Below are 21,375 nucleotides of genomic sequence, written 5' to 3'. Positions count from 1 at the left end.
GGGGGGGGGGGGGGGGTGCGGAGGAATCCGTGCTTTTTTTTAGGGAGGGGAAGTAAATTATTTTTTCGCAATAAAATAGGCGGCTTTGGACGATCGGCGTAGGTGAGGGGGAGAGCTGTAATCAGTCAGAGCCCAGGGCAGATTTCCTTGCAAGGAGAGCGAGATTTTTAATTAGAATTCACAGAAGCTGCTTCTCAAACGCGCACTGGATAAGTCAGGTCTATTAATTATTGCTATTAGTTGGACAAGTTGAAAACTTATTGGACAGAGAAACCAAAAAAAAATCCACTTCAATCCCCCGGACCTTTTTTTTTACCAGTGTGCATCGTTTCCACTCTCTTCGTTGCTTGACTTATGTTTATTTTCTCTCTCCTCTCTCAGTCGCTCTCTCTCCCATTTTGTTAATTTTCCGAAGCATTATGAAGGTTTGTTCAGTGCAGGTTAGCGGTTCTGAACTCTTGGAGGTATGCAAAGCTCTTTACAAGTAAATGGAGCTGGGTTGTTGACTGAATGCGGACTTTGTCTGGAGTTCACTTGAGGTCCAGCAATATGAAACCGCACCTTTCCATCTGCAGTCCTACCTGAAGCACACATGTCGGCACTGACATGCACTGTTCCCCTATAATGCTGATCAGACTGAACTTTTGTTTGTGCATTTTTTTAAAATAAAATTGCCTATTCCCCAACCTCTTGAAATTCACCCCAGAACAAATCAGCCCGCGTCAGCCGCTCAACTCCCTGAAGTATTGAGACTGGACAGTGACATTTACTGACACATGTAGAAAGCTTCTCCACAGTTATTTTGCGTGCCAGGATCTTCGAGATCATTGCCCGTTACCTTTCCCTGACACTAATCCTCACTGTGTTAAGTGCCGGTGTTGAGCCGACCGCGTTCTCTTCCGTGGGATCCGTATCATTAGAATGAGAATTTAAGAAGGAGGAAACCTTCTGTATTTCAGGGACACTCGAAGGGGAAAACAAAAGATTTTAGAATTCCTGCTTATAAAACAAAACAGAGCTGCACATGTGTAGAGCGTTTGTGCAACGCCTCTAATTTATCAACTCCCCAAATAATCATCTTGAAGGGAGCGAAATCATTCGAACATGTAGATTTTTTTGGGGGGGGGGAGGGTATTTCTGTACGGAAATATCTAGGGCTGATGGAAGTAGAAATTGGAAAGGAGACAGATGAATCCATGTTCTCCAATAGCTCAGATATTTTTCTTGGTGGAGAGAACACGGCAGTATTCGTTCGTGTCGAGAAAGGCTTTATATGCCCCCATCTTATTCTGTGACCGATCATGACAGAGTGTAATTCGATTAAAGTCAGTTTTGTGTGTGTGTGTGCGTGTGTGCAAAAACTGTCTTGCTGTACCTGGAAGTAGCACTTTTCAAATGTCTAACAGGTGTCTTAAACAGCAGTTCCCCGATATTCTAGAGGAAAGGGATTCTTTGAGTTGAGTGTGAGATTTCCCAGGCCAACGTGCCTCCTCTTTACCGGCTGAGTCACTCATCCATCCCAGGACTTTTGTTCTCCCCCCCCTCCGCCGGCCTGACCTCGCTACCGGTACCAAGCATCCAGCCCCAGACCCGCAACATTGACAAAACATTGCGTTCTGCCCCACTCCCTCCTCTTTATACATTTCCAAACGACCAGAGTGAGATCCCACGATTCACGAGAGGGAGAGAAAAGTTGAAAAATGAAAGACAGTTCTTGATTGAAAATAACAGCCTGTGATCTTGCGGGTGGAGAGTTGAAGAGGCGGTTTTTGGGGAGTGTTTTGGACGACAGATATGAACTTTCCCCGGACTGTTGCCACCAGCGACACCTTTTACCCGATGGTTGGTAGTATTTACATATGGAGCGTTTAAAGGCAGTGTGTTTAACATTAAAGCCGAGTCTTTAAATAAATGCATGGCAGTGCAATCTCTCGCGAAGGCAATTTGTGTGGATTAATTGCATTACAGCATGTTGGTAAAAGTTTTCGGTTTCAATTAAACCGGAGGGAACAATCATGTTATCTGCGAGAGCTGTTGTTTAGACAAAAAAAAGAGAACGCCGAAAAAATAATTAAGTGTATTCCTTCACGCACCCCCCCCCTCCATCCCGTGTTGCTTTTCAGTATCGCCTTTTAATTCAATATACAGCGATTATCTCAGATCATTACATTGGCAAGTCCACTTTGTAGCTAAATGCTGTCTCTGCATGAATTTTTAAAGATTACAACTAGACAAGGTTTCACTGTTGTTGCATTGCAGACAGGAATAAGAATCAAACGGCTGGTGGCCATTAAAAAAAAACCAAACCCTCCTTTCGATGCTTATTGATTCCGACTCAAAGCAATTTTAATATTTCTTCAGGGAATTTTCCGCAACGGCCAACTCATTAATTCGCCCTTCTAAATTGCTTATTCAATATCCAGGACATGGATTCCGAATAAAGTCGCTGAATTTATGTGGCTGGCGCAAGTCAATAGGTCAAATAACAGTTATGGAGGAATTTGGGAATCCAAATCAAATATTGATACATGTTTTTTTTGATAAGTCCTGTAGCTTTTGGCGTGTAACCCCAAGGACATTACCAGGGATATTGTGGGCGATATTGTGGCCATTAAAATCAATGACTGTTTGATGTATATCGACTGTTTTATATGAACTCCTACCAGGGATCCCAAGTGTTAGAGGTCAAGCAATAACATGGAGGCGGGGGCGGGGTGGTAAGAATTACCTAAAGCGGACTCGCTGCTAAAATGCTCCACACAAGTGAAGGGAAAATCGCTGCGATGGCTATGCAGATCTCGAGGGTAATTCCTAAAGGCAGAGTCGGACTGGTGACTTCTGCAGTCAAGGCTCCGGGATGGGTTATTCGATTAAAGCTCCCCCCTCTCCCCGCTTCCCCCAACACGCGCACAGACACTGAAGAACAGGGACGGAGCCGTGAATCCTCCCATGGTCGACTAGACCTTGAAGAACATTCGTTCATTCTTGAAGCGTCCCGGGCTTAAAGTGGATACTGAGCACCGGTGCAGTTAGAGATGGGAGATGAAATATCAAATAGATGAACAAATAGACTGAAAAGAGAAGCAAAAAAGACCATTTGCATTATTTTAAAAAATAACCTATCCCTCCAGCTAATTTGCCCAAACTATTTAATTGAGCTGAGGGCGATATCACGAGGACATTCGAACATTTTAAGTTTTTTTTGTCTTTTTATCTATTAACCAGAACTGATCCAAAATCTGCGAGGAATAAGCGTTTTTAATACAGGTCCTTTGTTGTAAATTTCGTTGCTAGAATAAATCTCTACATAAATGTAGCCTTTTTTTAAAAAAATGACTGTGATGCCTCCTGTAGTCGCCTTGCCTTCGCTCAAACGAAAACATTTGCTGGGCGCGGAATGTGCAGACCCCGTTTAAAAAGCCACGGGAGTGAGCCCCTTTCAAAGTGTCATTAGTACAAACGATGGGAGAACGGCTTGCAAGCAGCATTACAGAACTATTGCATTCCTGTCACAAATAATTTATAGCTTTCCATTTGCATTACTGGCCTTGCAACTAATTCCCAACTTTTCTCCAGCCGCAGATCAATTAAATCGCGTCCTTTTTTCAGCAGGTCTGGGCGCCTCACGCAGCTCTGACTCCAGGAGCTCTGCCTGGGGAGCCCAGGCTGCCTTACGCGCGAGACAACTAGATTAGACGCGACCAGGTAGAATCAGTCGCCCTGATCATTGAGGTGAATTGATGTGATTTCATGGTTTGTTTGCAGGATCATTCGGACCAAAGTGCAGCAGCCTTTTCATCCCTCACCGGATGGACCCGCCACAGCAGTCACTGCACCAGGCCACACAATAGGTAAGAAAGAAAACAGACCTAAAAAGTAGCTGATAATCATTTCACACCGATCAAAACTACACATTTCCCTATCACCAACCGACACTTCTACAATTCATGCTTACCAGCATTCTGCTGTTGGCTGCATGTGTTTTTGTGTGGAATCTTTTACAGGCCAACACAGCTTTTGTTGTCCATCCCCTATGAATTGCTCGGTATTTTATAATTTGGAGATGCCGGTGTTGGACTGGGGTGTACAAAATTAAAAATCACACAACACCAGGTTATAGTCCAACAGGTTTAATTGGAAGCACTAGCTTTCATAGCGACGCTCCTTCACCAATCACCTGATGAAGGAGCGCTGCTCAGAAAGCTACTGTGCTTCCAATTAAACCTGTTGGACTATAACCTGGTGTTGTGTGATTTTTAACTTGGTATTTTATAGAACAGTTAAACCTTAACCACTTTACGGAGTCACATCGAGACGAGACAAGGTAAGGTTGGCAGCTTACCCTCTCACATTAGTGAACTGGATAAGGTTTAATGACCATTAATGTCGTCAACATATTCCAAATTTATCATTTGAAATCAAATTTCAACAGTTACCATAGTGAGATTTGCACCCATGTCCCAAGAGAATTGACTCTGAGCCTCTGGATTAGCAGCACAGTGACATAACCATTACACCACCATCTTCCCCAATTGAAGAAGGCTATCATGGCCTCAGATAAGGTGCAGAGGAGATTAGCTGGACAGGTATTAGGGCTACAGGCCATTAGTTACTTGGAGAGATTAGAGAAGATGGGATTGTTTTCCTTAGAGCTGGAAAGGTTAAAGGGAGACTTAATTGAGATGTTCAAAATATGAAGGATTTTGTTTGAGTCTGTAAGAAGATATTGCTTACAGAATAAATTGGTAGACAAAAGAACCAGATGGGAGTTTTTTTTATTCAGAGAGTTGTCATAAACAAAAGAGGGCACCTTTATATAGCACCTATCACGAGCACAGGATATCCCAAGTTATGATATAGTCAATGAATTAATTCTGAATTGTAGTCATGGTTCTATGTCAGCTTATGCACAGCAAAAATCCAAAACTGCAATGTGACAATGATCACCTAAGCAGTTTTTATCACGTTCATAAATATTAATTCGGGCAAGAAGGATACCTCCCCAGCTTTTCTTGAGAGTAGTGCTACAGTATTGTGTTCATTCACCTGAGAAGGCAGGCAGGACCTCAGTTTAGCATTTGCAACAGCACATCCCTCTCTTAGCATTGCATCAGAGAGTCAGCCTCACTTATTACACAAATGTTCTGGAATGGGGCTTGAGCCTATGACCCTATGATTTTGAGACAAGAGGGCTGCCAACCGAACCACAGATAATTTGGGACAGCTGGGCTGAAAAGGCAGAGGAAATAGATTCAAGAGTCACTTTTAAAAGGGATTTGATAAATACCCAAAAACTTATAGGAGCTAAGGGGGAATAAGAAACAAGTGCACACTACAATTGAGGTAATTCATTCAAAAGGACAGAATCGTATCTTGTCTGTCTTATGTAACTCTGCCTTTCACTACTAACATTGATCTGAAAATGCATGTTTTTTAAAGCCATATACATAGGACAAGAAACTCAACAAGAGCCAGCAATGCTGAATATTTCATAAAATAAACTGCAAAAGTATTATGTAAAATGCTACTTATTCTAAAATCCATAGAAATTCAATTCATTTGTACAAAGAAGATGCATTCAAACCTGTAAAATTGTATTGTTTACAGTTTATAAAATCAGCCATTACATTTTTAATTTTTAAAATTAGAAACGATCCATTATTGTATTGTGGTCACCGAAATATCAGAGACTTGTAATCCTAGAACACAATTTCAAAACATTTCATTTTCAACAGTTAAACTTGAAGTTCTGAGGTTGTTAAAACATAAGGGCATGTGGAGATCATTTTGCAAGAACAGCAGTGACAGGAATAATCCATTGAATGTAAAACCTTAGTACTGCTGCAGTATGTTAAGTAGTAGTCTAGTTTAGCATCTCAGTCAAAGGATGGCACTATTCATCGTGGGGCACTTCCTTCCACATTAGTTTGGACTGGGGTGGAATTACTATAGGGGTTTACTGGAACTGAGAGACCTGTTCAAGTACATAATTCTTTGAAATTTGCAATACAGGTGGACAGGGTGGTTGAGGCGTTTAGCGTGCTTGCCTTCATTGTTCAGAACTTTGAGTATAGATGTTGGGACTTCATGTTGAGAACATTGGTGAGGCATCTTCTAGGGTACTGTGTGCAATTCTGGTTACTGTACTTTTGGAAGGATGTTATTAAATTGGAGGGGCTTTAAAAAACATTTCCTGGGATGTTGCAGGAATGGAGGGCTTGAATTATAAGGAGAGACTGGATAGGGTGGGACTTTTTTGACTGGAGTGTAGGAGATTGAGGGGTGAATGTATAGAGATTTATAAAATCATGAGGAGCATAGATTAGGTGAATAGCAAGGGTCTTTTCCCCATATGGGTATGTGAAAAACTAGGGGCAAGTATTTAAGGTGAGAGGAGAAGGTTTTAAAGACAACATGAAGGGCAACTGTTTTCACACAAAGAGTAGTTTGTGTGTGGCATGAACTGCCAGAGGAAGTGATGGATGCAGGTACAGCTACAACATTTAAAAGACATTTGGATAAGTACGTGAATAGGAAAAGTTAGAGGGATATTGGCCAACTCAGGCAAGTGAGACTAGTTTAGTTTGGGAACATGATTAGCATGGATGAGTTGGGCCAAAAGGTCTCTTTCCAAACTGTATGACTCTAAATCTCTCGTTGTAACTAGCAGATTCTTAATGGGTTGGTGAAAACAGTTTTTGAGACAATTTCTCTGGTATCTCTGCTTATTGTTTGGAAAACCAAATGGATATTACTGAGGCACATGCTGCATTTTGAAGTGGATTGTGTGTCATTGTACTTTAACCAGGAGTTGAGATTATCACCAGGTACATTAAGCTACCAAAAAATCTTCTATATCAATGGAGCATTTTCCATTTCTCATACCTTCTGTCATCTCAATTTAAATTCCCAACTAAATGGTAAACATTTGGGAGGTTACTTTGCAAATTCACAATTGGTGCCAAGCAATATCCTTTTTGTTTAGTTATTAAATTTTAACACACCCTTCCTGGGATAGCTTCTAATAAAATACCCAATGAACCCAGGTCTGAATCGATGCCCCTTTTCTGTTTTTGAAAAAAAAGTAGATATTTATTTGGTTTTGACTGAAATAATGCAGTCATATAATCAGCACATAGTGAATATAAAGCCAGGTATTAAGACCCCCATATTGCAATATTAATAGCAGACAATGAAATAAAAAAGAAATGCAGATGCTGGAAATCTGCAACACCATCAGAAGTGACTTCTCTTTTTACAATTGCTGAGTTTCTCCAGCATTTGCAGTTTGCCTTAATTGCAACAATTTGTTTGAGGAGAGAATTTTTAGATCACAAAGCTAGGGACTGTGAAAACTCAGTCCCAGTTCCTCAAAGCTCAGAGGACACTTGCCACAGAGCTTATTGCAAGCACGGCTGTGCAGAAGTTGTGGATATATTGGATAGTTAAACATTCCTCAAGTAGGAGCCTAAATGTTGTACCAGTGGGCTATCCCACAATTGGAGGCCATCATAGCCAAGCCTGAACCCATCTGACCCAATGCACAGAGTAAGAACCCCGACTTTGCATTCCTCTTTCAGCCATAGAATGAGAGGATAGATTGTGGGACATCCAACCTTCCTTCTCTGAGGTCAGTTAACTCAGGACAGACCTGATGTCAATGCTGAGACCACGTCCAAGTGACTCAGCTTTGCATTAGGTAGAGAATTCACTTAGTAGGCCTGTGAGAGATGCTTGTACTTTGAGGAGTTCAGAGTCAGCAAGCCACAGTATAATGGGAGTTCACTGTCTGGATAGGGAGACATTCTCTATGGTTGCACTGAGGACTTGTCAAAGTTGAAGCTGAGGATCCAACTACTTTCTATTTGGTTTCACAGAAAGTGCTCCTACGAGGAAGCTTTGTAGGTTATCTTGGCCTGGGTGATTGGTGTAATTCTACAGTTACAACACGGTGAGACACCGTGTATGCACTCCCGCAAAATGGAGCAGTTACTGATGACAAGATCACATAGATCTAATTGAACAATACAGGCCTGAAATTGTAGACAGGAGGCTGATTGTCTCCCCTATCAGTCACACTGCTGTTATTAGTCACATTGTACAATGCATTTTATATAGAGTCATAGAGTCATAGAGATGTGGTTACACATAAGTACTTAGATGCACATACATATACATGCACATGTACATATGTATGGGTACAAACATACAAAGCAACACAACACAAATTTAACTCATTCATGGTGAGTGAATGTTTCTTTTTAACTAAGGCATTAGAATACTGTGCTAGCGTAACATTGTTTGCATGTTCATTTGCTGATATTAGCGAATGTCACTTCATATCTTTGATTTGCACAGTACATTTTAAGACTGAGCCAATCAAATGAGGTTGAGGCTTGTCAGCAGCCTCAGTGGCATTTTGGCATCAGTCATTGGGGAGAGGGGTACCTTCAGAGACAATTAACTGAAGGGACAATGTCCTGGCCTATACTGAGGTCCCATTGTACCTTGCCTCAGGAGGGATAGGACACCAGCTAACCCATGTTTTATCCATTGCCTGGAGCAATAACAAGTAAAACAAATGTCTGTTTAATGGTAGCTCTGTCACCCAACCCTTGCTACTGCTGGTGCTAAGCTACATTTGGTCGTTCAAAGTTATCACTGATTCCACTCAGCAGCTCTTGTTCTTGGTGAGGTGTTCTGCAAAATGTGTTCACTACGAGTGACTGTTAGAGGGCATCCGACATAGTAGGCAGACAATACTATCATGGAATGATAATATCTGTATGTGGATGTGCTGAAAGAGGGGTGTGCTGATAACCATTTCAATGATATGCACTTGCACTCACTGCCATGCACCAGTTGTGATCCAGATAATTGTTGGCTTTTAATTAATTATTAATAATTTTGTAATTATATTTTTCTCAGCTTCATGACATGCTTTTACACCATTGAGTGTGGTAGCACTCTGTGACATAATCTAAACTTAAGTAAAACCATTGTAGTTGCAACTTTAATCAAGGTGAATTGTGACTGGGACATCTTTCACTGAGCTAGTATGTGAAAATCCTCAAAACAAAACCAAAGTTATTCATTGCCAATTTCAATATGTTTTCAACCAGAGTTACTTTGAAAAGGAAGTGGTCCATTCTCCAAGTTTCTTCTGTTGACCACCACTCTACTCACTCCCATGAGTTTCCCCATCCTTGACACACTGGCTAATAATGCTGGACCACACTTTCACAGGCATCAGTGACCCTCTGTCACCTCAGGAAGTGAAGTGAGCCAGATGGTTAATTACAATGCTTTCAGCTACGCAGTGCATGTTCACTGCTAATTCATCATAGCCAAATACGCGATCAGTGGATTCTTGGGTGTTTGGATAATCAATGGAAGACTGGGTCCCCCAACCCGTGATACCCTAGATCTAGCCTCTGATCCTTGATGAGGTTCTAGTGTATGGAGAGAGGCATGAGGCTGAAAAAGGTTAATGGACACGCGTGGCTACATGGATAAGGTGCTGAAGGACCTTTGGAGCTCTTGATACTATGACATTGAGGGAAAAATGCTTAATCCATAAACGTAGGATTCGTCTAAGAACTGTGCTGCTTTTAACATCCTTATAAGGATCACGACATGCAGTAAATCCAATCATCCCTTCGAAGGCAATAATATAACATTTGACTCAAGCCAGTTTATTGTCAGAGAGTGAATGTACAGTCTGAAATTAGACACTTCTTTTTTATTTACAACTTTTTATTTTCCCAATTTTGTCTCCCCATTCCCACCAGATATTTCCTCTCACTGGGCTGCAGATCTTTTGGGAACCAGCTGCCCTCCAATACCTTGCTCGAGAGGCCTTTATTCACGTCTGAACCTTGACAGTGAGTATTGGCCAGCTATTCATCCCTGGAAGGTATCACAGCTGATGATTTAAAATGGGTTGCAGGATATGAAAGTCTCTGTCTAGGCTTGCATTATTGCCCTTGAGAAAGTGGTAGTGAGCAGCCTTCTTGAATTGCTGCTCTCTGTGTATGATTTGGGTACTCCGTCAGTACTGTTTGGGAGGGAAATCCAGGATTTTTGAAGAATGGTGAAGGGATAGCAAATTAAATTTCAGTCAGTTTATTAAGGAACTGGGAGGAGAATTTGCAGGTAGTGGTATTCTTATGCATTTGTTCCTTTTGTTCTCAAGGTTGTAGAGATTGTGGGTTTGGGATGTGCACTCGAAACACCCTGCAATATTTCCTGCTATGTATCTTGCAAATGGTAGGTAAGACAGACATATTGCACTGTTGATGAAGGGAGTGAATGTTTCAGGATGGTTTGTCAAACAAGTAGGTTACTATGCCATGGATGTAGTTGAGTTTTTTGAGTGTTACTGGATCTGCACCCATCTAGGCAAGGGGATTGTTCAATCATAATCCTGACTTGTGCCTCGTAGATGGTGGACAAGCTTTGGAAAGTCAGGAGGTGAGTCACTCACCACAGAATTCCCAGACTCTGACCTGCTCCTGCAGCCACAATATTTATGTGGCTGGTCCAGATCAATTTCTGGAACCCCAGGATATTAATGGTGGTAGAATTCAGCAATGTTAATGCCTTTGAAAGTCAAAGGGACAAGGTCAAGTCCTCCATTATTAGAGATAGTCATTACCTAACACTTTGAGCTGTCCAAGTGTTACTTGCCACTTACCAGCCTTATTGTCTAGGTCTTGCTGCTCCATAATCCTGGATCTGAATCCAATCCCATCTTGATGCAGTATTCACACTGCATGCACTTACTGATAGAAGTCACAGGATGGCAATCTAGAGTGGGGGCCTGGGATGATATTTATCCCCCTCTCTCCTTAACTCGGCAATGTTGAGCAAAATTGAAGCCCTCCAACACTGCCCAATTAACCATCGGTTAGTGCAGACAGGGAGTAGAAGTTGAAAATCTCTGACCTCTTTGAATTATTATTAAATCAGGAAATGCCTTAACACACTTGACAATAGGTGGATTAGATTTGGTTATACTCCATGCTGATTATTCTCTGGCTAAATGGATTTTAAGAATGTTGTTCATGACCATTGCAAACGCAATTAGTTTTGCCCAAGCCGGCTGGTGAGAATAACAGGTTAAGTTGTTGAATGCACTGTGAAACACAACTTTAAATAAAAATATTGATTTCTTTCAGTCCCAAGCACAAACTCTCCGCCTGTGTCCTCAGCATCCAACGATCCCGTGGGATCGTACTCCATCAACGGCATTCTGGGCATTCCACGATCGAATGGCGAGGCCAAGAGGAAACGAGATGAAGGTAAGAGGGAAACACGATCCATCTTTTTGTACTGTCACCTGTAGGGCAGCTAGTGTTTCTGGCACAGTGTCTGCATGCTATCCATCTGCTCTCTAATCATCTTCTAGTTTACATAGGATTTGAGCTGTTGGCTGCAGCAAGGCTGCAGATGGGGTTTGATGTTTTTTATAAAATTTGGTTCTGCAATTGGGTTTGTGTAATGTGATCGGTTTAGGGTGTTATTCATTAAGAGCGCACATTTGGACATAAGTGCAGGGGCCTTTAGTCCTCATGATGGAAATTACAAGCTCATGCCACTGTATGGCCTTCCAGTGCTGGGTGGTAGTGACAACTTATACGTTTAAAGAAGTGAATGTTTTCTGTTGGTGGTTTGTGTGGATAGCTTGCACACATTACAGTCAAGAAGGAGTTAAGTGTATTCCCTGCCTTGTGTGGAGATCCATCCGTTTGGTTGGTGCAGTCTTTGTTTTGATGGAGCATTATTTCAGTGGTGTTAACCTTTTGGGCGCTCGAAGGTTATGCCAAGTACTGAGCAATTTTTATTTCTGTTGGAATTGAAAAAGGTATTTCTCCTTGACCTTCTAAGTGTAAATTTCATAAAATATGATCACAAGTTATGTTACATATTTCATTAATCTCATGAATGGCATAAAATTACTCAAGGCAAGTACGGAAGGACAAAATTATCCTGCTCCTAATCACCTTCCAATTATTCCAACTGGAATTGGACATTGGAAGACATGATCAGGCCTGGTTTTGCCCATATTTGATAGCCTGCTGACACTCACTGCCAAAACTTACGCACAAAGAATGGGCAGTCGAGTGAGTTATTGGAGGATATTTAGTGTGAGTTAAGCCAACTGCTGAACACGAGCCAGTGCCTTCAATTCAGGAGGAGATTAAAGTTTGCAATTTTGGAAAATTGACGGATTTTGTGAACTGTTGGTGTTCTACCCTTGTATTCTCTTGTTAATGGAAATTTCCCTCCTTCAAATTCAGAGTTTAGAGGGAGTCTCATAGTTTCAGAAAATGGTGAGGCCGCTGTTGGTTTCAAAGGGTTAAATCTTCTCCATGACATTTTATTGAGAAATTTAGGTGAAGGAACAAGTCTCACTGTCAAGGCTAAAAGGGGAAGGGAGATGAGACTCAGGATTTCTCAAAAAATGAAGCATCTGACATCACACTTGGATTTGACAATGGCCTTTGGGGAAAGAGGATGTGATTTCGTGGGCTAAGAAAGACTTGTGGCTGGTATTTACCAGGAAAGTGCATGAAATAGAGGACGGTGTTTGATGTCACATGAAGAAACCTTGTTTGTACTTATTTACGAATGCCATTGCAACCACCCCTGCTATTTTCTCAGGCTGTTGACAGATGTTTTGATCAAAGATTATTTGCAATGTGTGTCAAATGTTATCAGAAACAGTAATTTCTGATTTTTATAATTTGATTTATGTATCCTTGTTACATAAGAAAATAATTTTCCTTTTGGGGGCTGTCTTATTTTGAACTCAGTCAATTATGACTTAGACAAAGCTTGTGCTGTATATAAAATATAGACAACCTGATGCTGGTATAAGTGTGTATGGTCTAGCAGGGTTAATCATAAATTAAACCATTGCGCATTCTTGCTTGTGACAGTGCTGGTACATTTAAAGTGACAAAGTATTAAAGATAGCTTGATTCTCACAGGGAAGAATATCACACTCACAATCTAACACCTCCCAGTTGGCTAGCAACGTCCATTTTAAACTTTCCACCCAAACTTTCATTCCCATCATGGGATTCGCCCCTCCCTATCTCTTGTGACCTACATCAGGCTCTCAAATCATTGGGAGCTTAGAATTTTGCCCATTCTACGCATCCTTGATTTTCACTGACCCTTCTTTGAAGGCTGTGCCTTCAACCACTTGTGCCTAGACTCTGGAATTCCCTCCCTGGACCCTTTTTGTTTCTCTCTCCTAACAGTCCTTGCCCAATAGCACTGTTAGTATCTACACCACATGTTATCTTTCAAGAAACCGCTTGACCACTGCCTTTACAAGGGCAATTAGAAATAGGCACTAGAAGCTGGTCTTTCCTGTGATACCCACGTAGAACATCGAACATTACAGCACAGTACAGGTCCTTCAGCCCTCGATGTTGCGCCGACTTGTGGAACTAATCTGAAGATTATCTGAGTAAAGGAACTACCTGACATTTCATTAAAGAATTTTTAAAAATCCTTCTCTCCTCCGTTAAGGTGCAACTTATATCGGACTTATCTGACCAGGTTATGATTACTCTTCCTAATATTTTAGATGGCTTAATCTCAAATGTTGTTTGATGAAGTACCTCAGGACGCTTGATTATATTAAATACACTATATAAATGTGAGTTGTTGTTGTAATGGCTTCAGCTACAAGAACCCTGTATCCCCACAATCAGGTATAACATTTGCAGGCTGTTGTTACTACTGTATTTTGCTAGTCTGACCAGGTTCTGCCCAGTGTAATCATCCCATTATAGTCAATGTTAGCATCGCTATTCACCTGCCTCATTCAGACTGAGATTTTCCTTGCCTCCAAATGGTGAGGCCTAGTACAGAGTCAGCTGCAATGCTCCCTGCAGTCATTACCTTGTCCTGTAAAGGATGGTAGCTTGGCTAAGGTACCAGGGGGAGCAGAATGTGAGAATAAGTGGGGGTGGTGTTGGGTAGGTGGTGAAGAGGTTTGGAGGTTTGGATGGGGGGGAGGCCGGTTGTTGAGTCATAATGAAGAAAGGATCAAAGGAGGAAAGAAACTTCCCAATTTCCTTACAGCATTGACAGCAGAAGGGGCAAAATCAGGCCTTACCCAATGAAGAGAATAGGTGGGGCAATAAAGGGACTCCGAGGGGAAGGTGGTGGGCAACATTGGTGGGGGTGGGGGGATGAGGGAGGTGTTGGGGGGAGGGGTGGAGAGGAGGAAGTAGCTGAAAGGGATAGCTGAGGCGTTCTATTTCAAATAACTGGCTGTGTGGTTCCTTATTCAACAAGCACCTAGGCCACAAAAAAACACAAGCTTTCTTATGCAGATTGTATAATGAATTCCCTGAAGATTCTATTCAGCCTCGTTCCCCCTTCCCCCAGCCCATACCCAACCGAGCGGAACACCGACCAATCAACCTCACCACCACCGCCACCCCCGAAAAAAAATAAAAATCTGGCTTCTCTTTCTGTGAAGTTTATTAATTGAGTCAATGAAGTGCCTATTGAACACAACCAGGGGTTCCCACTCATAGGCCTGACCTACACTTTTGTCACTGTTGTCTTATACAATTAATCTTAGATGAAATGATTAAGAAGAGTTAGGATAATTACATGTCAAGATGATGTAGCAAGCCACCCAGGTCAGCCACGGAAAGCACCACTGATGTGTTAAGATGCTTTTACTCCATTTCTAAGAGAGAAGGCAGAAGAAATGATTTTTTTGCCTGGAGCCTTACAGATTATAGACTCACTGCACACAGCACAGCTCTCCATTTTAATTTTATTGAATAAACATTATTATAAGTAGAAAAAAATACAAAAATCAATCAATTCCGACACATTCATACAGTACAACAAATGAGCTGTATATGAGCCTGACGCCGAGGCAGGGTTGAGTGCTATTATATGATTACAGAGCCACTGAACTTTCACATTGCACAGAGAAAATTAAAAAGAGAGAGAGAGAGCGTGGAAATGAAAATTAAACCCGAGAGTTTTAAAACTGCCAACCATCAAGCCAGGGGACGCTGTGTGTCTGTGAGGCAGAAGACCAGCAGTATTTGGCAGTCAAACTTGTCCTTTTTACAAAGTGGAATCCAGTCAAAATGCCTGTCCTAATCCCTTTCCCTGCTGGATTGAGAGTATGGCTCCAACAAAGCCTCCCCCACCACCCCCACCGAGGGACACTCACTGTATGGACATTACAAGTTATTAGCGAGAGGTCATGGTGATAGTTACAAGTCTTCCACCAGTACAGGGGGCACTGACACAGGATATCCTGCACCAACGAGTGAACACATCTTCACTTTGGAACACTTCACTTCCCTTGATCTAAAAGCAAGATGGCCACAGATAGAGCAATCGCCACCTGGAAGTATGTTTTTGTTTTCTGTTCACAAATACTTTGATTCACCCTGGCTAGGAGGCGTGAGGCAGTTGTGGGGTGGGGGCGGGGAGGTGAGGATGGGGAGTGGAGAGGAAAAAGACAGGATGGGGGAGAAAACCAGTAAAAGCTAATAAAATGTATCAAAGATTTAAAATTTGCCAGCCATTGTTACAATCATGCTTACACAGATAATAATCTGAATATATTCTAATGCACCCATGTTTACAATAATTCATATACTCACACGGAGACAAATTGCTACTCACTGCAGACTGACACTCACAAATCTGATATTAGAAAGACTGGAAACTTAATACACTCCATGGAAGTGGATGGAAGGACCCAGATGTCAGACTGGCTTCCCTTCATTATCTCCCCGTTTCCCACAATCGTCTGAGGATCTCCTGTCCATTGACTCATTAAAAACCATTGCGTTGTCTCTTGCAGTTTCACCCCTGTTCAGGCACTGGGAGGTAAAACTCACCTTTTGCAAACTGCAAAATAAGCAAGACCTGGTTACCACCAGGAGTTGGCGGGTCAATCCAATGGATTTTATGGTTGGTGCACCCTTCAAAGCTAACTTGAGTGCACCAGCATGTTCACACTTATACACCCACTGATGTGCGACCCATTTGTGGCACAAGTTGCAACTGAATTGGAAAGGCTTTGCAGGCTTTGTTTTTTGGGGGAAAAAAAACTCCTTTAAAATGGGATTTTCTTTGCAGCCATCGTTTCAACATCTCCGTTGAGGGTTAGGCGATGTGTATGGATGTAACTGCCCAGAACATTCATTTGCTGCTGTTTATTAGTGAAATGTTGCCATTTATTCAGCAAGGTGAGGTTACTCACTGTGTAACAGTATGGAGTTGCAGTTTAATTGTCAGAGAGAAGGTTATTATGCGCTATTACTAAATTAACTGGCTGAAGATTACTTATTGTGTACCTGTGTTGAGTTTCTAATGTAACTACTCAGGGTGAGGTTTACCATTAAACAAGAGGCTATCTTATAGAAGTTGCTTGGAAGCTGACTCTTGTTTACATGAAATTACCCAGAGTTCCCAAGGAGTTAAAACTCAGAAGGTGAATATTCAAGGCAGGGCAAACATTTTTGATTTGATTTATTTTGTCACATGTACCTAGGTACAGGGAAAAGTGAAAACCTTGTCATTTATTTGTTCCAGAAATGGAGGAGGTGGGTGGAGATGCACTCTGACACGAGCAGGGTGGGTGTTAGAGGGAAGTCAGGTGATAAGGTCTTCAGAATTACATCCAGTCAAAGTCCAACCTCCCAAGTTTCAAGCGACGTTCAGCTGGCAAGTGCCTCTTCTTGTTGGCTCTGCACTTGCCTGTTTCGCAAAGAATTCCACTTGCCAAGGCCAAACCCTACTTCAGTTCAACTCGAGCGAAAATCTGGCAGGGGTAGATGCTGCTCACTCACATAAAAGACCATAACAAAGGAAGAGCAGAGTTGAGCAAAGTTGGCTCCCGACCAGTTCGAGGTCAACAGTGACTCTGGTTGGGCCCATACCTCGGCCTGTCCCCTTCCAGTCAAACAATCTGTTATCCATTGCTATTAATCTGGACACAAATAAATAATTATGGGCAGGATGGAAGTCTCTGCTTTAGCCCTTGCTCTTTTTTTTTCTTCCTGGTTCCTGGAGTGGGAGATTAATCTTTAATTCTTAGAAACTTCAGGACAGTCTGGGAGCTTTGGAATCCCACACCGTCCTAGTGAGTTAGCAGCCAGTATTAATTCAAACCACCATGCCTTTATAGACTGACACAAACTTTGTGTTTTTACTATTGCACAGAATCTCTTTTTAATCAGTAAGGTCAACCTCTCCTACATCTGTCCACCTGTTCCTTGGTGGTTATTGTTTTGATTTTTTTTTCTTTTGGTTCCTACTTATTTGGAAACTTAGGAAATCAAAGATCTCGAGATGACACCGAAGTTTAGCAAGACCCAAACAACCCGCAGAACCTCAGAAAGGTTACTATAGAAACTGTATGAATCACGCTGCCTGTTAAGTCACCTCTCATTAAAGCATGTTTTTGTGTGCCTATAAAGGATCGTGTTGTGAGGAATGCAGTGTAGTTCCATTAAAACTCCAGGAGTCATTCACAGTCAGCCCAATCACTTCCTCCTTTTTATTGGGAAATCAGCACTTTTTTTCAAAAAAAGAAAACAAACGTTTTTCAGCCACAATAGATTGAAAGCTGCCGTAATTAAATGGAGTTTTGTCAGACCTACTGGGTACTGATCATTCTAATCTTCCTGCCACGGTTAGGATAAACCCTTTGTTTTTCTTTTTTTTAACCTTTCTTCTGAAGAAATTGACTCCTTGCTGGGGCTACAATTGCACAGGCTGCCATGCCCTGTTGGCCATTAGTCACATTGGAAATGAACATCACAAGCTGTTCAACTGCAGGGTGCATCATAGCTGAGCCCAATCCCACCACCATCCAATGTTCAAATGCAGCACAGTGGTCAGAATGGAAAACACTAACTGGATTCTTTTTTGTTTGATGTTCCTAAACCGGGGCACCAAACCCAACTGTGGAGCCTGAGTCAATTAACCTACATTGAAGCATTCAAGGAGCAGTCTTGTTGTTTAATATCACAGAGAGATTAGATTACTTACAGTGTGGAAACAGGCCCTTCGGCCCAACAAGTCAACACCGACCCGCCGAAGCACAACCCACTCATACCCCTACATTTATCCCTTATCTAACACCATGGGCAATTCACCTGACCTGCACATCTTTGGACTGTGGGAGGAAACCGGAGCACCCGGAGGAAACCCACGCAGACACGGGGAGAATGTGCAAACTCCACACAGTCAGTCACCTGAGGCGAGAATTGAACCCGGGTCTCTGGCGCTGTGAGGCAGCAGTGCTAACCACTGTGCCACCGTGCCGCCCACTAATGGAGAGGTAATGGTGTTGTGTTAATGTCATTGGATTAATAATCTACAGATCTAAGCTAATGTTGTGGGGTCATGGGTTTGAATCTCACAAGGCAGGTGATGAAATTTAAATTCAACATTGAACAATTTGGAATTACAAGTTACTCTAATGGCAATCATGTAACCATTACCATAAAAGCCCACCTGAGGGTGCTTGTGTCAAAGTGACAGTGTCCCTACTTTGAGCCAGGAGCCCTAGGTTCAAGTCCAACTTGCTCAAATGGGTGTATCATGACATTTCTGAGCAGGTTGATTAGAAAATATCAACAAACCTCATCTGAATGACAAATGTGCTTGAGGGAATGAAATTTGCCATTCTTCCCTGGTCTGGCCTACATGTGACTCCAGACTCACAGTGATTTGGCTGACCATTAACTGCCCTCTGAAATGGCCCAGAGCCTCAATGAATTCAAGAATTGACTTGGCAATAAATGCTGGCATTGACAATGATGCCGACATCACGTAGAGTCATACAGCATGGAAACAGACTCTTCAGTTGAAACAGTCCATGCTGAACATAATCCCAAACTAAACTATTCCCACCTGCCTGCTCCTAGCCCATATCCCTCCAGACCTTTCCTATTCATATGCTTATCAAATGTATTTTAAACATTGTAATTGTACCCATATCAATCACTTCCTTCGGAAGCTAATTCCACATGCGAATCACCATCTTTGAAAAAAAGATTATCCTTCATGTCTTTTTAAAATTTATCTCCTCTCATCTTAAAAATATGCCTCCTATTTTGGAATTCTCTATCCTAGAGAAAAGACACCACCATTAATCAACCACCTTGACCTCAGCTTTACTTTGTTTCACTTCTCCAATTTATTGAATGAAGCTAATTTTTATTCAGCACTTCTCATATCAAAGTATTATTTTGCACAATTATACCTTAAAGTGGCATGGTCATAATCACCTCGATCAGTTCAACAATTCAACAGCCTTGCTTTGAGGTTCAAACACAGATCCACTGGTCCAAGCACTGGAGTGACCGAACTGTACCATGCTGATTGAGCTGTGGAGACTAAGGCTGAATGCTCCTCAGTTCCAGAGTAAGACCTGCTTATTTGCCGCTGGTATTTCCTTGCTACCCAAATTGATATAAAAAATGAAATCATTTTTATTTCAACGCATTTTCATCCAAAAGATATTCAAGTTGGCATGGAGAATGTTGTCAGGAAAGAGCAGAGTTGAGCATTTTAAGAGATGATTTGATATTCAGAAGATGAGAAAGCAGGATTTTTAATTACCTTCTTACTGTTCCTAAAAAAACATTCTTAAGTGTTCACTTTCTGACAATGCAGAATAAATGCCCTTCAGTATCAACAATGGAGCCTCAACAGTGGTGTGGTTATACTGGAATACAAGAAAATCACAATTAATGAAGGTCATTTAATTCATCCATCCAAGAAAATCATACACTGTCCCCTTTGCATAATTCAATTATTTCAGAATTGATTCAGAGGTTTTTTTTGTCTTCACTGTGCTCTGTGTGGGAATCCATTGCAAGTGTTGGTTCCCCTTTTAGTATGACATTGATCTTAAATTTGACCTTTATTCACTTCATCCTGTCTCTTTCATCGCCCTCACCTCATAATTCAGCTTAAAGTAATTTTCTGGACTCCCCTTTTCTGTCCTTGTGTCGGGTTAAGTACAATGAAGCATATGCATTAAAGAATGGCACTGGATTATACATGCCAGGGTCCACATGCACATTGTGGAGATACTACTGAATTATACACAGCAGAAAATATACTCTGTGATAGGAATATGGACTATGTACACTGCAGTAAGCTTATTGCAAAATGTACATATAGATGACTGGAATTTGGGCTTTGGGGTTGGTAGATTACAGCAGAGCCTAATAATCAAATATTGAAAATTGAGCTGTTTCTAATAACTTGAGTTAAACAACATTAATAGAACATCAAAATAATCATTTCATTCTCTAAAACATTAACTTATCTGATAAATTGACTTTAAAAACTTCAAATTAATACTATATGTGATGGAATAAGTACATTAAAGTTTCCCAGTTGGAGTTCTATGTGATAGAATATGTGCACTACACATGTCTTTCTTCAATCTATTCTAACTTCAAAATCCATATCATGATGTGCATTTTAGGATGTCTACACTGAAGTACAAACAATGCAGTTTGTCCACTGGAATGTTAATAATTAAGTATACACACAGGAACATCTGGGTGAGGAGGATGAAGTATGCATATGATGGTTTGAATAAACAGCTATATGTGAACTGGAGTATATTGTTGGGAATACAGGTGATACTATAAATGGTCATGCATGCATGCTGAGAAGTATATATTTGAGTATATAGACTGCAGTATATACTCCTGCATATCTTCAGCTTCCCCTGTAGTTTCTCCTGAAGCTATTTTTCAGTTTAAGAAAAGTCTTACTGGAATTCTAACTGTGGGCTTAGTGGAGTGAGATTTGTATGGATTGTCAGTGCGTCAGAGCCCGACTTGTTTTTTTTGAGGAATTATTTCACAGAATAAGCTCAGGGGCTGGCGAGAGAAGTAAAGGAGCAAGGTGTTAAATGTCAGTAGGGACTGCTGGGTGATGGACTGCACATTTGCTCAATGCATCTGTTTCAAATGATTTGCCTAATCTGCAGTTTCCTTGGGTTTAAATCTCGGGCACATTCTTGTCAGTCCATGCTTGGAGGGAAGGATTAGGGATGGTTCATAGGTCAGGCAGCTGAATCAAAACACTGCCACTAGAAGGAGCTTTCATCATGTGACTGCACCTTCTATTTCACCAGGAAGCAGATATGGTGTCTTGCAATACCAATAGGCCTAGCGAAAGCTCTCGTGGTAAAGTGGTAGTGCTCCTCTCTCTAGCTCAGGAGACCCAGGTTCAAATCCCACCTGCTCTAGAACCATGATAGCATCCCTGAACAGGTTGATCAGGAAATTATCGTCCAGCAGGCCTTATCACCTGAAATACCAAATAACATAGAGG

The 21,375-nt window shown here is 41.6% G+C and overlaps 1 protein-coding gene across 5 annotated transcripts in view; it reads left to right on the top strand.

Moving 5' to 3' along the window:
- Positions 1–21,375, top strand: part of LOC132835087 (paired box protein Pax-2-like) — a 216,247-nt gene that overhangs the window by 6,620 nt on the left and 188,252 nt on the right. For all 5 annotated transcript variants that reach the window (XM_060854393.1, XM_060854392.1, XM_060854396.1 and 2 more), the window contains exons 4-5: positions 3,766–3,851; positions 11,181–11,303. In XM_060854393.1, coding sequence (XP_060710376.1) covers positions 3,766–3,851; positions 11,181–11,303 — 209 coding nt within the window. The remainder of the gene's footprint in view (positions 1–3,765; positions 3,852–11,180; positions 11,304–21,375) is intronic.

Source organism: Hemiscyllium ocellatum, chromosome 43 (assembly GCF_020745735.1).
Source record: "Hemiscyllium ocellatum isolate sHemOce1 chromosome 43, sHemOce1.pat.X.cur, whole genome shotgun sequence".
NCBI classification, from domain to species: domain Eukaryota; kingdom Metazoa; phylum Chordata; class Chondrichthyes; order Orectolobiformes; family Hemiscylliidae; genus Hemiscyllium; species Hemiscyllium ocellatum.
Note: the sequence above shows the minus strand (reverse complement) of the source record. Positions and strands in the feature narration are given on the sequence as shown.